General features: G+C 54.5%; 7 protein-coding genes across 7 annotated transcripts in view; 4 read left to right on the top strand and 3 right to left on the bottom strand.

Annotated features, from left to right (window-relative positions):
• The window catches only part of PODANS_2_9960 (uncharacterized protein), a gene marked incomplete at both ends in the record, with an annotated part of 2,080 nt that extends 1,310 nt beyond the window's left edge, over positions 1-770 (top strand). Inside the window, one exon of the mRNA XM_001911770.1 lies at positions 3-770. Within this exon, the coding sequence (XP_001911805.1) occupies positions 3-770 (768 nt within the window). The remainder of the gene's footprint in view (positions 1-2) is intronic.
• Positions 771-1,246: 476 nt separating this feature from the next.
• On the bottom strand, positions 1,247-2,851 carry PODANS_2_9950 (uncharacterized protein; the record flags this gene model as incomplete). The annotated part of the gene is made up of 2 exons (XM_001911769.1): positions 1,247-2,087; positions 2,157-2,851. 2 exons carry the CDS (start codon positions 2,849-2,851, stop codon positions 1,247-1,249), a joined length of 1,536 nt encoding a protein of 511 aa, XP_001911804.1.
• A 1,057-nt stretch (positions 2,852-3,908) lies between these two features.
• Positions 3,909-5,330, top strand: PODANS_2_9940 (uncharacterized protein; the record flags this gene model as incomplete). Its single annotated transcript, XM_001911768.1, has 3 exons — positions 3,909-4,008; positions 4,069-4,922; positions 4,980-5,330. The coding sequence occupies 3 exons, from the start codon at positions 3,909-3,911 to the stop codon at positions 5,328-5,330; spliced, it is 1,305 nt and encodes a 434-aa protein (XP_001911803.1).
• Positions 5,331-6,796: 1,466 nt separating this feature from the next.
• PODANS_2_9930 (uncharacterized protein) lies at positions 6,797-8,023 on the top strand (the record flags this gene model as incomplete). Its single annotated transcript, XM_001911767.1, has 3 exons — positions 6,797-7,066; positions 7,149-7,600; positions 7,666-8,023. 3 exons carry the CDS (start codon positions 6,797-6,799, stop codon positions 8,021-8,023), a joined length of 1,080 nt encoding a protein of 359 aa, XP_001911802.1.
• Positions 8,024-8,941: 918 nt separating this feature from the next.
• Positions 8,942-9,662, bottom strand: PODANS_2_9920 (uncharacterized protein; the record flags this gene model as incomplete). The annotated part of the gene is made up of 2 exons (XM_001911766.1): positions 8,942-9,445; positions 9,507-9,662. 2 exons carry the CDS (start codon positions 9,660-9,662, stop codon positions 8,942-8,944), a joined length of 660 nt encoding a protein of 219 aa, XP_001911801.1.
• A 2,289-nt stretch (positions 9,663-11,951) lies between these two features.
• Positions 11,952-14,525, top strand: PODANS_2_9910 (uncharacterized protein; the record flags this gene model as incomplete). The annotated part of the gene is made up of 1 exon (XM_001911765.1): positions 11,952-14,525. One exon carries the CDS (start codon positions 11,952-11,954, stop codon positions 14,523-14,525), a length of 2,574 nt encoding a protein of 857 aa, XP_001911800.1.
• A 640-nt stretch (positions 14,526-15,165) lies between these two features.
• PODANS_2_9900 (uncharacterized protein) lies at positions 15,166-15,770 on the bottom strand (the record flags this gene model as incomplete). Its single annotated transcript, XM_001911764.1, has 2 exons — positions 15,166-15,665; positions 15,728-15,770. The coding sequence occupies 2 exons, from the start codon at positions 15,768-15,770 to the stop codon at positions 15,166-15,168; spliced, it is 543 nt and encodes a 180-aa protein (XP_001911799.1).
• Positions 15,771-15,786: the final 16 nt, after the last annotated feature.

Raw genomic sequence — 15,786 nt, 5'->3', positions numbered from 1 at the left:
ATGATGGATCTGAGGCCGGGGCGAGGTGTGTGGAGGAGGTGGTGATCACGGAGGTGATCGACTTGACGGAACCCACCGAAGAGGAGGAAGATGGCGACAAGACTGTTGTGGAGTTGCCAAAAGCAGCGAAAGTATCTGTCGAGGAGGTGCCCGCGGAATCACCAACCGAGAACCACCACCCAACGCCTGACCCGAACCCGGACGTCACCGAGGTCGATGCGTCCCCCCTCCCACAACCCCCTTCCCCTCCTCCCATCAGCTCAACCAGCCCCGCTCAGTTCAAGCCTAACACCGCCTCCTTCTCCCACCTCCACTCCCAACTCCTCTCCTCAGAAAAAGAAGCCGCCGCCCTCCGCGCCCGCCGCACCGCCGAGCGCCTCCAGCAGTCCCTCCTCAACGAGAAGCCCGCCACCAACGCGATCATCTCGGTCCACCTCGCCAGTCACCAGACTCTCAAGTCCCCCAACTTCCCCGCCCAGCTCCGGACCCCGAGTCCGGGTAGCGAAAAGCCCGACAACAGAAGACGGCTGAGCCAGACGAGGTCGACTGCTGATCTCCTGACTTTCAAGCTCCCCGAGCCGGCAACCACCGGGAGTGGAAATGTGGTGGGACAGAGCGCCATGGCTAGTGTTGCCACGGCGGTCGGGAGCGAGATTCAGAGGTCGACGAGCCCGAATAATAGCTTGCAACTGTCGAGGGGGAGGAGGGAGAGGAGTCGGAATCGGGAGAGGGGGTATTTCCAGGTTAAGAAGGAGGGTGTTGTTGTATAAAAGGGGATTATGAGGTGATAAGTGGCAAGTGGAGAGGTGGTTCAGGGGTAAAAGGGGGCTGGGGTCGGTGTTGGGGTTGTGATTTTTGTGATGTGGCATTTACGGACAGCGAGCGAGCGTGTGTTTTCATCCCTCCTTTTGTCATTTCCTTTGTATAAGCAGCATCACATGGCATATCCCATCTCACATGACAGCATCAAACGACTTCATGACACATGAGATGTCAATATTCCACAGGTACCGGACAGGAGTATATAGATCAAAACTTTATCAGCGTGCATCGAGTTCAACGCTAATATTGCTTGGTATACCTTTGTAAAATGCCAACAGGATATCTCTGCTAAAATTCCAGTCCCTTCAAAAACCCCCCCCAAAAAAAACCACAAACATTGCTTCCATGAACGCCATGCACCCTTCCTCCCACCCATATTGTAGATAGATGCTCCCCAACTTTCCAACCAGCCTATTCCTATCCCTCACATCAACCCGCTCAACACCACCTTCCCCACATTCGCAACCTCACTCTTCACCCCGGCTCTCGTCCCCTCCTCAAACTCCCTCACAACCCCCTGAACCAACAACTTCCTCACCTTCCCATCCGCCTTGCTAAACAACTCGGCCACGCTCCCCCCACAATGATTCGGACTCGGCAGCAGCCCCAGCAATCTCGTGTACGTATCAATCAAGACATCACACAAAGTGGCAAACGTCTCGAAAAAGTCCGGGTCAAACGGCAGACTTGGCGTGAGCAGGTGGGTGTACTCCTCCCCGGGAAGTAAATCAATCTCGGACCCCGCAAAGTTCATAATCGACGCTGGATGCGTGACGTTGACCGTTCCTGATCCTACACCCGGGTAAGTGGTGGAGGTGTTGGTGATTGATGGTGTGAGCGCCAGACTCTCCAGCTGAGCGAGTTGCTGCTCTCCGAGGGAGGACTCCCCTGCTGTGCCGGCCAGCGATGCCGTCGCCGCCGCTGCCGCCGCCGTGGTCGCGCTGGAGGATCGTCTTGTCTTGGCAGGGCCGGCAGCGCGGCGGAACATCTGTGGTATTCTCGCTCGTGACAACGAAGAGGACGAAGCGCCTGATTCGGAGTGGAGTTGCTGAAACGAGTCGAATTCTGTGAGGAGGGTGTTGAAGGATTTGAGGAATTCAACAGCGTTGCTGCTGTTGAGGTCTATCACTGCTGGTAGGGAGATTCCAAGCAGCAGGTAGTTTGTGGCTCGGCGGGCGAGTTTGCGTGGATCGAAATAAGGCATGCGTTGGAGGTCGGGTTTGTCAAAGAGGAGGGTGTTGAACCAGTAGATGCGGCCTTCGTGGCTGGAAAACAAACGGGACAAGTGTCAGTGATGTGGTTTGGAGATGGCAGATAGTGGAGCGGGGGCTTACGCCTTGCGCAGATAGTCCAACGTCGATATCCTCTTATTCGCCGTCTCTTGAATATGCTGGTGCACCACGCTCAGCTCGCTCGGTTGGCCACTGCTGCTTCCGCCCTGGAGAACAGGAGGGGGAGCCAGCTGGCCGTTCGCGGGTGTCGTGCGACTGAGCATCTTGGAGAAACCCTCAGGGGTCGAGGTGGGGGATGACAGCACGGCGTCGGTCTCTCTCGACAACTTGTTCACGGCCTGGGCGAGGGCGTAGTTGGGGAGCGGAGGCACGGGATTGTCGGTGTCGGGGAAGAGCTGGATGGCCGGAGGTCTTGCGGCGCCATTGGCCGACGACGACGAGTTTGCGCGGCGCTTCGGGGAGCTGGACGAGGCAAAGGAGAAGGAGGGCTTGCGACCAAATGAGGGCCTGCGATCGCGGCTCTTGTGGAGAACGTTGTGTTGCCGGGCTGGACTAGCCCCTGTGTCACCGGCGGCGTCGACGCCCGAGCTGGTGGGACGGGAGAGCGACCTGATGGATTTTCCCGGAGATTTCCTGGTGGTGGGAGACAGCGACGAGGGGTCGTCGTGCGAGTGCGAGTGCGAGTGCGAATTGGAGTTGGAGTTGGAGTTGGAGTTGGACGAGTGATGACCGCCGCCAAACAGGGACGCGAAAAAGGGCGCGGCCGTCTGCGTCGGTGTGGCTCCCGAGCGCTGCATGTCTCACAGTCTCACTGCTTCCTCTTTCCTGGGATGTGTGCGAAAATGACCTCTTTGGGCAAGGCACAAGGGCAACAACGCGCCGCCATTTGCTGGGGATACCTTAGCGCCCTGGATCCGGCAGGAGCTGTTGGATGCTTTAGCAGTCCCCTATGTTCCGCTGACAGGGTTCGTAGGCGTTGTGTGACAGGGGTTGGATATCAAGATATGGTGATGTCCATGGTGTTGACGATACACAGAGACAAAAGAAAAGAGACGAAGAAGGGACAGCCGTGCTTCTTAAACCATTACCAAAGCTCTCTCCATCGTAGCAAAAAAAGCACATGGCCGGGAGAGTAAGGCGGCCGCATGTGTCCAGGGGGTTCCCCATGCCGTCTGATGCAGGTGACGACGAACGGGCACCCGCCTGAACACCATCTCGACCGTCGTCTGTCAAATCCAGAACCGCGAACTCGCCGCCGCCAGGGCATTGACGTTGAATCGTCGCAGCACATCAGCCGCTAGCTCAAGCGGCCGCGTCTTTTCCCTGGGTTGAGGGCAGTTGAAAATCCGGGGAACCAGTTGGGGTTGTCCAGCGGTCGACCCTTCTGAAACATGGATGGTGATGCAAGGTTGGTCCATGTCCAGGATTCCCGACTCTTCCCATACCTTATAGATATCTCTGTTGCCTCCTGTTTCCCGTCCTCCCGTGATCGAAGATGGGACTCGGAGAGGCCAACCTGATCTGAGATGAGCGCGGGCAGTTTGAGTCCCTGCATTAGATCGCTGCACCGAAGGTGGGGGAGGGGCCAGCCGAGGAGGAGGGGTGGAGGGGCAGACACTCAATGCCCAAATTGGCTTCCTGGGCAATTAAACACATCTTTAGGGTCTGATTGCCAATGTTGTGCTTTTCATTCCACAACATCTTCTCTTGTTAGTTACAGTTGAATTTTTGGGTTCCATTGTAGCTGCTATTTGACTCCGTCGGTTATATTTTTGAAGTCACAAGCACCACTCCTGGCCACCACCCAGCAACGCAAACACTCCCCAACAACATACTCCTTTTGTGTCACCAGCCATGAGCGCCACCGATCCCGTCAACCCCCCTGGTGAGCCAGCCCCTGAGCTCCTCGAGGGCCGTCTCTGGGTAGATGGCTGTTTTGATTTCTTCCACCACGGTCAGTCTCCCCCACACCCATACCATCCTCTACCGTTCACCTCTGATGATGCAATAATAGGCCACGCAGGCGCCGTAGTCCAGGCCCGCCAACTCGGCGACGAGCTCTACGTCGGCGTCCACTCGGACGAGGCCATCCTCGAAAACAAGGGCCCCACCGTCATGAACCTCAAGGAGCGCCTCATGGCCACCGACGCCTGCCGCTGGGTCACCAAGTCCATCCCCTACGCTCCCTACGTCACCCAGCTGGACTGGATCACCCACTACGGCTGCAAGTACGTTGTCCACGGCGACGACATCACCTCTGACGGCAGCGGTGAGGACTGCTACCGCTTTGTCAAGGCGGCCGATCGGTTCAAGGTTGTGAAGCGGACGCCGAGTATCTCCACTACCGATTTGGTTGGGAGGATGCTGCTTTGCACGAGGGGGCATTTCATCAAGTCGCTGCAAAAGACGCTCGAGGGTGAGGAGGGTCCGGGAACAGCGGAGGAGAGGAAGAAGGAAGGCGAGGCGATGAAGGAGAGGATTAGGCTGTATGCTGCGGATGAGACGGCCAAGCAGCCCGGTGTGGAGGTTTGGTTCTGGTCAGGGGAGAATGGGTTCGACAAGTTGTTTGGGGGTATCGGGCCAAAGATTGGCCAACGGGTCGTGTACGTCGATGGTGGTTTCGACCTCTTCTCCAGCGGCCACATCGAGTTCCTCAAGATGGTGGTTGAAGCTGAGGAGGAGCTCGCCAGAGGGGACGGTTGGTACTCGGAGCAGAACGTCAACGAGCGCAAGGGCAAGGGAGAGGACTACGGCCCGGTGTTTGTGGCGGCTGGCGTCCACGACGACGATGTCATCAACAAGTGGAAGGGCGTTAACTACCCCATCATGAACATTTACGAGCGCGGCCTCTGCGTTCTGCAATGCAGGGTAACATCTCATCATCTCATTCCTCCTCCAGATCGACTGACTGACATGATCATCTAGTACGTCAATGCCGTCATCTTCGGCGCCCCCTTCGAGCCTACCAAGGAGTACTTGGCCAAGTTCCCATGGAGCACCCCCGATGCCGTTTACCACGGCCCAACATCATTTATGCCATCCACAAAGGATGTGTACGCGGCTCCCAAGGAGATGGGCATCTACAGAGAGATTGGCCACCACGAATTCGAGGAAGTCAACGCCGGTACCATTGTCCAAAGAATCATGAAGAGCAGAGACCTCTACGAAGCTCGTCAAAGGGCCAAGGGCATGAAGGCCGACATCGAGGCCGCTCATAAGGAGAGAGAGCTTCTCGAAGAGGAACAGCGCAAGAAGGAGGAAAAGCTTCAGAAGTGATGTGGTTCTTGCTTTCCTGAGACTTCAACCGTACATGGGAATTGGAAACGACAGCATTGGGAAAACTGGCGACGGCGAGACTTCAACAGGCCTCACAATGCTCGTACACACAAGGCATAGACACTGCATATTTAGAGCACAGCGCACTTCTATCTAATAATATCAAGAACAAATAGAACAAAATCTTTGACAGTCAGTCAGATACCATAACGCATTTTAAGTCATCAACGGGACCTTTTGGCACCTCAGAGCTTGACTTTTAGTGGTTCTCATCATGTAGACTGCAAAGCCCCCAGACCTCAAAAGCCCCCAGATGCCAGCAACCAAGCAGACCAACCAACAGGGAACGAAAAAAAAGGTGACCTCCAGTGAAGCCCAGAGTGTTCGGCTCGTCCATGCTGGCTAGCCTTCAAGGTCGACAGAGGCAAAACGTAACCAAGGTTTGTGTTGAAGCACCCCCTCGCACCGAGAATAAGCCCCGTCGAGTAACTCCATCCCCTCTTTCGAGAGAGATGGGCAATCGCATATCTGTGGTATCGTGACGAAAATTCTCCAGCCGCGCCATGACGTTCCCAGCCACGACGTCTGCCACCACGGCAGCCCCACCATCGACCCGATCCACCAACCTCAGAGGAACCAAGACGAGCCCATCCCGAACAGCACAGAGCGCGGACTCATATCTTCGTCCATGTGGTCTCCAGCCTCGCAAAACAGACAAGTAACCCAGCTCATGGGGAAAAGCGAAATCAAAGTCGACTTGGGTGTGATGAGGCCGGGCAATGAAAACAGAAAAAAAGACAAGGAACAAGGCGGGCAAAAAATAGAGATCAGCCGCTGTGCTTCTGTGGCGGCGCGTTTCCGCAACACCGATCGTGACAAGTCACGCTCGGCAATGTCCGGGGACTTTCTCCCAAAGCTGTGTGGTGATTGTGAAAGAGATGCCCCGAAGGGAAATCTTTCCGTTTGTGAGCTTCGAATAGCGATTTGTCGGGCGAGAGGGTGCTTGCGAAAGGAGGAAAGCGAAAAAGAGTGGGAATGGTGGAATTTTTTTTTAAAGTAGATAACTTTTTAGTGGGGCTTCGTGCTCTCAGTGGGGTGTGTGTGTTGTGGCTGGGCATGTGGGATTCGAGCTACAAAGAGCAAGTGAATCTGGTGGTGGCCCAAGCTCTTTCGTGAGGCTGGTGCAAGTGAACGCATTCGGGTACTTGTCTTGGCGAGAGGCACTGGCGCGTTGCTTTGCTCTCTGGTCGGATTGTGCTGCAGCTGCCTTCGCGAACCTGACGACGGAATCTTTGTCAACTTTTGCGACTTGTTCCCATCTCTCGAACAACTTTACAACCACCTGAACAATTTCCCTTCCTATTCTATCTTTGATACCCGGCGAAGCCCTTGATCGACCGCGCAATAGTCTCGACACAAACAGCGAAGTGTTTTTTTTTCCGGCGTAGCCACGCCCACGACCAAAAATGGCAGGCCTTTTCTCATCTGGCACGTCGTCTGCGTCGGCGAGTAACACCCTCGGAGACTTGAAGAACGACGTCGCGCTCGCCAATGGCCCAGAAGATAGCATCTCCGACATCGCTTTCAACCCCAACCCGGCCGATACCAAAGATCTGTTGGCGGTAGCCAGTTGGGACAAGAAGGTCCGGATCTACGAGATCATGAGCAATGGTCAGGGAGAGGGAAGAGTCGCGTACGACCACGATGGGCCGGTGTTCTCGGTGGACTTTTTCAAGGTATGGCGAGTCTCTGGTTCTGGTTCTGGTTCTGGTTCTGGTCTGCTTGGCACATTTTCACAGTTGCTGATTTCACTCAAAGGATGGCACAAAAGTAATCTCTGGAGGCGCCGACAAACAGGGCAAGGTGGTGGACCTTGCAACCAGTCAAACCATGCAGTTTGCGCAACATGACCAGCCCGTTCGCGCCGTTCGCTACTTCGAAAACAGCGGCACCCCCATGGCCGTAACAGGCTCCTGGGACAAGACCATCAAGTACTGGGACTTCCGGCAACAGACACCAGTCGGGACCGTAACGTGCCAGGAACGTGTGTACACCATGGACGTACGAAACGACCTCCTGGTGATAGGGACAGCCGAGAGATACATCAACGTCATCAACCTGAAGGATCCAACCAAGTTCTACAAGACGATCACAAGTCCGCTTAAGTGGCAAACGAGGGTGGTGAGCTGCTTTACCGACTCGATGGGCTTCGCCATTGGTAGTATTGAAGGTCGCTGCGCCATTCAATACGTCGAAGACAAGGATGCTAGGTGAGTTTGGGATCTCGACTCTCGCCGCAAAGTGAAGGTCCAGGAAGCTAACACGTGCCGCCCAGCCTCAACTTCTCGTTCAAGTGCCACCGTGATCCCCCACAGGGCAACGTCACCAACGTGTATGCTGTCAACGATATCTCTTTCCATCCCGTCCACGGCACTTTCAGCACCGCGGGCAGCGATGGCACATTCCACTTCTGGGATAAGGACGCCAAGCATAGGCTGAAAGGGTACCCCAATGTCGGTGGTAGCATTGCTGCCACGACGTTCAACAAGACCGGCAGCATATTTGCGTACGCTATCAGCTACGATTGGGCCAAGGGCTACCAGGGCAACACAGCTGGGTACCCTAACAAGGTCATGCTGCACCCGGTGCAGCCGGACGAATGCAAGCCCAGACCCAGCGTTAAGAAGAGGTAGAGTCGTCCTTGGCTGCCAGGACTGGGGAGGAAAGGGATCGGGGCGAGATTTGGTCTGGGTTTTTGTGGTAATAGGGTGGAAGATGCTGCTGAAACTAGGTACGTATACAGCTAATTGGGACAACGAAGAAACTGAACTGGGAGTAGCGGTCTTGGGTCTGGGATTTATTAATTTATGGGGGCGGTGGGTGGGCAGATGGGCGGTGTGATGTGGAGTGTGTAAATAGCATCGAATCAACTATCAAAATCAAAGCGACTGTTTTCGTGTGGGCAAGGTGACCGTTTTGGTTGATGGGATGTTAACACATTCCCGTTTGGTGGCTGAGTTCAAGCACGTTTATTCGAGATGCAATCCACAAATTGGAAATTTCATACCCGTCCACGATCAGGTGGTAGCCCGGTTCTAGATATTTCTCTCGGTGTCAGCGGACCTCCGGGTTGTGTAACTATTATTCGGCCGGACCGCTCGGCATCCAAAAGGATGCCGTCGCCATCGGTGTGGTGACGATAAGCAAGTCACTTTTGTAACCGAAACAACGTAAATGAGTGAATAAGTGAAGGAATGGAACGTGTGACTTCATTCATATCCCTTCAAACCAAAACCAGGCAACGCTGGCAGGTATATATCCCCATCAAGGTCTCTACTCCAAGAAAAAACACAGAAGTGACTGTAACTGTTGTCGGTCATGGCCAAATCTCGGCCTCGTTGTCTTATTTTCCATGCGGACCCCCCCTCTCCCGCTGTCAATTCGCTGACAGGCTTGTTCCATAAAAATAAAAAATCTCCAAAAGAGATATCAAAGCTATGCCGTGATAACAAAAGAAAAGATACAAAAGCAGATTAAAAAAACATATAACGCTTCACATCATCAAAACAAAACAAAAAAAAACCAAACCACCTCATACTTTGCCGCAACCCTTAAGCAGTGGATTTTTTAGAACCCATAACATCGTCCACCAACCCCCTCCACAAATCCTTAATCATCCCACTCCCCATCTCATCATACTCCTGCTGCCCGCTCTGCTCGGGCTGCATTTGATACACAAACCTCAGCTCCACACCGTCCACAAACCCGCCCTCTGGCAGCGCGACACTGTCGGGGTTGGCAGCCACAATCTTGACCTCCTTTGCGGCTTGTTCAGGCACAAAATCCGACACCTCAGGGGCGAACAGACCGGAAGGGGGGCCAGAGATGTTATCCGGGAGGAGCGGGACGCGGATGTTGCTGTAGGGGTCAAAGTTGGGGTCCATGGCGAAGAGGTCTGGGAGGACGAGCGAGTCGACAGTGTGGTGCGCCGTGGCGGGGCGGGGGGCCGAGTGGTGGAAGGTTTGCATGAAGCGGAAGGGGTGAGGTTGGCTGGTTTGGAGGGTGGTGAGGGTGGGCCGGGACGGGGAGGTGGAGGTTGAGTGGGCGCGGGTTGACTGGGAACCATATTAGAATTGGTTGAGTAGATAAGGGGATGCGATGGGAAAGAAAACATACCTCTGCGTCTTCCTCCAGGACGGAAGGGGACGGTTTCCTTACTGACTTGGTGGCAGCACTGGTGGCGGAGAGGAGGTGACTTGGGCGGGCGACGGGGGAGGATGTGCTGAGGGAGCGGGTGAATTTGGAAAAGGTGGGAGCGATTCTTGACGACATTGTGGTGGTTGTGTGTGATTTGGTTGCTGAAATTCAAGCTGGTGAGATGGCAATGGCTTGTAGATGACGATGATGGTGAAGCTTCGAGGGAGCTTGGAGTAGATAGCAGTAGTCAATGGCAATGCAAGCAGGCAAGCAGGCAGGCAGGCAGGCAGGCAGGCAGAGCAATGGACGAAGGAAACAAGACAGATAGATGATGATGAGGATGATGATGAGGATGAGGATGAACAAGAGCAGCACAAAAACCGGCGAGCAATGGATTGATAAAGGGGAAGCTGAGTCAAAGACCAGGGGCAGGCTGGGTATAAGTCAGTATTGCCAGATCCCGGACCTCCGCATTGGAATGTGTGGAGGGGAGCTATCGCCCAACCAGCAAGTCCCGGGCAACCCACCCCCCTCCCTCCGCCTTTTCTCCTCCTCCCCAGCTCCCCTCTCCCCGCTTCCCGTGCCCTTTCTTTCTTCTTTCCACTTTACGGTGTTAACAGTTTCGGCCCACCGTCACGGGCAGCTGGCCATGCGCGCAGGCGCAACCAAAGCAAGCATCGAACGACGCTGGGGGATACGGAGCAGGAGTACGAAATACAGTCGGTAGTTCCCGGTTTCGAGCATTCTGGGTGCACGAGTGAGCCGAGCATGCGTCGATTGAATCGGAGCGTCTTCAAACTCTGTAACTGTTTCCCTCCCCGAGTCCCCAGGGCCCGATTTCGCTTCCTCGTCAAGTTTCAGCAACAAAAAAGTTGTGAAGAGGTCCCCACCCCAATCCCAACGGACCCGACTTCGCAGGGGTTCAATCATTCCAAATGTCCCAAATGCCCAAATGTCGACGGGCTGGCTCGAACGCGACAGCGGCACAGCCATCCAATCCACCTTTTGTTGAGGGAGCTTGGGCTGCCCAGAGACCTGTGCGCTGTCCCGCCTGCATGGAGGCGGTCAACTCTAACCTGACGCTTCCTTTCCCCTTGGGGCTTAGCTGCTGTTTGTCAACAAAAATAAAAATGTCGGGGCTGCATTGCCCGATTCCGTTCCTGGTCCATCGCTCCACGGCGTTAAGCTGGATTGTACCCTTCATTCACCTGAGCACCGTTCGGGGTTTGTGTGGGATTGCGATCTCGTCTCCTTTTTTTTTTTCTTTGAGCGTCACATGAGCCCGTCAGGGAGATTTCATTCGGCCAGGATGGCCTCTCCACAACGTGTCTGGGGAAACTCCTGGAGGTTGGAGACAAGCAACGGCATCAGCAGGCATTGCTCCTTGTCTCCTCTCCACCACGTGCCTGTGTCATGTCTGGGGAATTTAGCCAAGAAGGAAGAAAGGAACGGCGTCCGGGAGTTGCAAAGCCTTGAGAAGGTGAGGGTTGGGGTTGACTGTGCAGCATGTCGGATCCTTTCGGCAGATAAGATCTCTACCGGCCCTTCCGAGATAACCGAAACCAACACACTTGAGCACAGCAACGACGACCTCGAAAACGGAGGTGCGGCGGGCACGATGGTCTTCGGTAAAGATGGCCCTTGACTCACATGTACGAGGCAGGTCATAGCCGGAACTGACCTGCACGTCATGTCATGCACGGTACAACCTCTTGTGCAGTACCTCGGCTAGTTGTATTCTCCAGCAAACAGTTGTCTCTAGAACGGTTGGAGTCATATGGCATATCGTAGATACCCACATTGTGGTCTGTTCCTTCTTTCACGTGCTGATTCTGGCATCTGACGTAGTGCCAGTGCAAGCTGTGAGAGTGTCACGGATGGATGCCTTCCTTCTTTCACGTAGGCAGTGGGAAGGGAAGCGACTTTGTGTTGTGCTTTCAGGGGCTTGGGAAGTTGCGAACGGGCACCCGAGGCCTGGTCGTCATCATGCCCTGCCTCCTCTAGCTCCTCTTCTCTCACCTGGGCTCTTCCACTGATGCTGCAACCAATTACCATCACCACCACTTACACCACGTATCCATACAACCATATCGATTCCAAGCCCGTCCTCCGGCGCCTCATCCCAAGAGAAGATGGCCTCTCAACCGAAGCCGCTGAGAGGTGACTAGGACTGCCCGATTACGGTTGACGACGTCGCCCCCGACCTGACAGACCCGCGATTTCCCGGTTTCATAAGGGGCTTGAGCTTCAGTTCTGACGAATCACCAAGTAAAAGGGGCTTGAAGCATGGGAAGACGTTCAAGAAGGACATTGTTGAGAATATTGAGCATCATACTTATCATGGCGGGCTTCCACCCACGTACGTTGTTCAATAGGTCTTCCAAGCGCTGTCCAAAGTTACCTGCTGACAATGCACCAAGAGCGATGTGGGAGACATGGTGCAAAGATGTCATTCGGCAGTTGTCCTCCAACGTTGAATGGCTTCCGCTCTTGTGGGAACTGCGTGGAATTGCGGACGGCGCAGAGGTGACACTTGAGCAGGTTGTCATGTTGAACGCACGCCACGAGCTGGCTGCTTGGGAGCGGGTAATGCGGAATGACGAGGTGGGAAGGCCGGGCTGCTTGCGACCTATGGAGGATTTCTTCATCCTTAGCGAGGATCCAAAGCCGACCGAAGACTGCAATATCTTGTCAGAGTATGCTGATACGAGTACCAGCGCGTACTTTTCGGACGCAGTGACCAACAACCATCCCGTTGTCGCACAGTCCTGGAACATGCCGTCAACCCGAACTGTCGAGGAGCCCGAGAAGCGGGACAGAGACGTGGTCGTGCCAAAAGACCATGCTGTCATCTTGCTCAAGGTCACCCCGTGTCGGCAAGATGGCCCGGCCGCCGTGCCTCATTTCATCGTCACTAAGCCCGGCGTACTCATGAAGAGCGGCATGAACCAGCACGGATATTCGGTAGTCGTGGACTCGGTCTTTTCGACGCGGGATCGCGACCTGGCCCCGTCTGATTTGCCAATGACACTGCTTGCACGGAAAATGCTCACGTCCTGCGTATCCTTGGCCTGTACCACGAATGTCCTGCAGAGATATCGAACTGGCTCAACCCACAGCCTTCTGCACGCCTGCCGTGGCCTTCGATCACTAAACGACGACACCACATCTGCGAGTATCCTTGAGTTGCTGCCGCACACGCCGGAAGCCGGGTCCCTGAGGGGTCGTAGGGTCCTCCCTGACGCCAACCTCTCCTATTGCTTGGTGCACACGAATCACCTGATCGCGCCGCAACTCGCCCCATTTCAGCTCGAGGAGCTTGTAAAACGTGTGTCGTTGCCTGCTGGTCTATTGGAGGTCGCGAAGCACTCGAAAAAGAACTTGCAGAGCATGGCGCAGATAGTGAGGCGGTACCTCGTGCAGTTGCTGACAAAGCGGTTTGTCAACTTTGTATTCCGTGCATGGGACTCTCCTGCTCGTTTCAACCGACTCCGACAGCTTATCGAATTTGGGGACCATCCCATCAATCAAGAGAGCATCCTGAATATCTTTTCCGATCACATTGGCGAAATGTCGGTTTGCCAGCACACCAAGGCAGACATGTTCAAGGAACTCTCGGAGGTTTCGGGCGAGCTTGATAAGCCATGGTCGAGACCTCAAGGCAACCATACGGCATGCCTTGTTACCTACCATTTGGAAGAGCTGAAGATTACCGTCTCCACGGGGCCGCCGTGCCATGGCAATCATTTGGTTTTTCAGCTGCTGGACCCGTCACATCTGGACGAGGTGCCAACGGTGGCCGCGGCTGTACCCGAAGACAGGAAATTCAAATGGCCTCAAAAGCCCAAGCAGACCAAACCACCTCAAAAGCACCATCTACTTTCAGCAGTGGACCCGCCAATACTCAGCAAGCGTCTGATACTTGGGGAAGCCTCTAACCCCAATACTCAGTTCAAGCTAAATTGTGCCTCTTGGTGGGGTGTGCGTCGCATGTCTCTTCAGAGGCAGAGGGCTCTGCGCGGCCGTAAGAGGGCGGCCGCCATCTGCAGCGCGTGGAATGACGAATGGGAAAGACAGGGCGAAGTTCGGGTTCAGCCTGAGCGCCCGGTGTTTGGGCCCGAGACCAAAGCATGTTATGAGAAGAGGAAGCGCCGATTTGAGCAAGAATACAGAAGACTGTGTGGTTTTTGGCTGCTGAAAGCGAGGTGGCAAACCCCGAGCCGCCCGGACGACAAGATTGTAGGCGACCGCAGCTGGCCCGACCACGAAGTCATTGGCACGCCGCCGCGAGCAGAGGGGGCAGAAAAAAGCCGTAGCCCACGGACCGATGAAGAAGAAGCCGAGATGGTCAATCATTTTGTGGAAACCAGAGCTCGCTTTTTCGACTCGGCCGCTGCCAGATTCGGGACCATGAACTGGGATCGGTGGAAATTGGCAAACGGGCTGATGCCCAGGGGCTCTTCGATGCTGCGGAACGTGGAAACTTGGACGGACATTGACAATGACGTTCTCGAGACCACGGTTGTTGTGCGAAACAACCACTGTCTCCTCAACGGGACAGATTACGCAGCTGAGCGGGCTTTTGCCGTCAGGTATGACGAGAGAACGGGGCACAGGCACTACATGAGGTGGGGACTCAAATGGCTGCGCGACATTGCACCGCCTCGTGTGATTGATGAGAGGGACACGCAGCGCGCAAAGTTTCTGGCGAGGAAGAGAAAGCATCAGATGCGGTGGCAGGAGAAACAGGAACCGCCGAAGGGGGCAAGAGCGCGGAGGGAGAGATTGGAAAAAGAAGCGGCGGAGGAGAAGGCGAGGGAGGAGGGGAAGGAGAGGGCGAGGAAGCGGGCGATGTACCAGGAGAGATGGAAAGAACAAGCAGAGGAGAAAAAGAGGAGGGAAGAAGAGGCGAAGAGGTATCCCCCCTGGACGACTGTTTCTGTCGGGAGGAAGGATAAAAAGCGGGTGAGAAAGAGGACGGTGAAGTACAGCAAGTGAGATTGACGGATTGGACTGAGGGTGAAGAGGAACTATGAACTGCAATGGTACTAGGATGAATATGCAGCGGTGAACGGTGGGGCTTCTGTAGCGAAAGTAGCGAATTGATGGCATTTGTGGTTTCTTAATTGGGTTGCTGTCAATGTGATGAGGTGTGGTACACGTTTTACAGACTTGCTGGTGCCCAGTCATTTTTTTGTCTGGAAGAGTGTGGCCGAGAAAGTGGACAGACTCGAAGGAAATAGGGGTAATTGTCTTGGCGCTGGTGAGTGGTGCCAAGACTGTTTATTTGGGTTGCTGGGGCAGAGACAGCAGCAGGTAGTGGTTGGAGTGAGAAGACGGGTTTTGATACACCAGGAGCAAAAAGTTTGATTCTGAATATTAGACACAGTCGTTCATGATGGCAAAGGACGAACATATTCTCTCTCATATTTACTCGAAAATAACATCAAAACGCCAATAGTCCGTCTCGCATGGTATATATAAACAACACTTTTCATCAACCCACCCGTTTGTATCAGGAGCTCAGTCAAAAAAAAAAAACAAGAATCCATTTTGTATACAACCCAGAAAACCCCCCTACCTTCAAAGTGCTAACAAAAAAAAACAAAAAAAACAAAAAAAAAAAAGAAAACACAAATCACTCCTCATACTCCCCACCCCCCTTGGTCCCCAGCATCCCCTGGCTATGTCCCGCGTTCCTCCTCCTCCGTCCCCTCACCTCATTCACCCAGTCGCTGAGCCTGAAACCCCAATGCCCCGCCACCATGGCGCCGCTCAGGATATTCACCACCTTGATCAAAAAGACAAAGAAGCTATCCCTGTCCTCGACAATATTCAGTAGGATCGGCTCGATGTCGTACTTGACAAAAATCCCGGGAATCATCTGCATCTCCATGTTCTCTGGAATAGGAGCGGACTGCTCCGTGACGGCGTATTGATTTGTAAAGATGGAGCGGGACGAATATGAGTCTGGGTGGCCGAGGCTGTAGACTGTCGGGACGATGGAGAGGAAATACTGAAAGCGGTGAAAGTGCGAGTGTTCTGGGGCCGAGTTGACGGTCTGATCGAGCGGGTTGATCAGAGAGGGGAGGTAAGGGCCGAAGGATAGCTCGTTGATGATGTGGGAGAAGTTGAATGCTAGACCAAAGTGTTAGCAGATATTTAAAGTGGGAAAAATGGGGGGGGGGGGGGGGAAAAACAAACCGTCATGGGACAAATCCTCCCCAAACTACCCATACCCATACCCCCTCCCCGTAAT

This window comes from Podospora anserina, chromosome 2, assembly GCF_000226545.1.
Source record: "Podospora anserina S mat+ genomic DNA chromosome 2, supercontig 2".
NCBI classification, from domain to species: domain Eukaryota; kingdom Fungi; phylum Ascomycota; class Sordariomycetes; order Sordariales; family Podosporaceae; genus Podospora; species Podospora anserina.
Note: the sequence above shows the minus strand (reverse complement) of the source record. Positions and strands in the feature narration are given on the sequence as shown.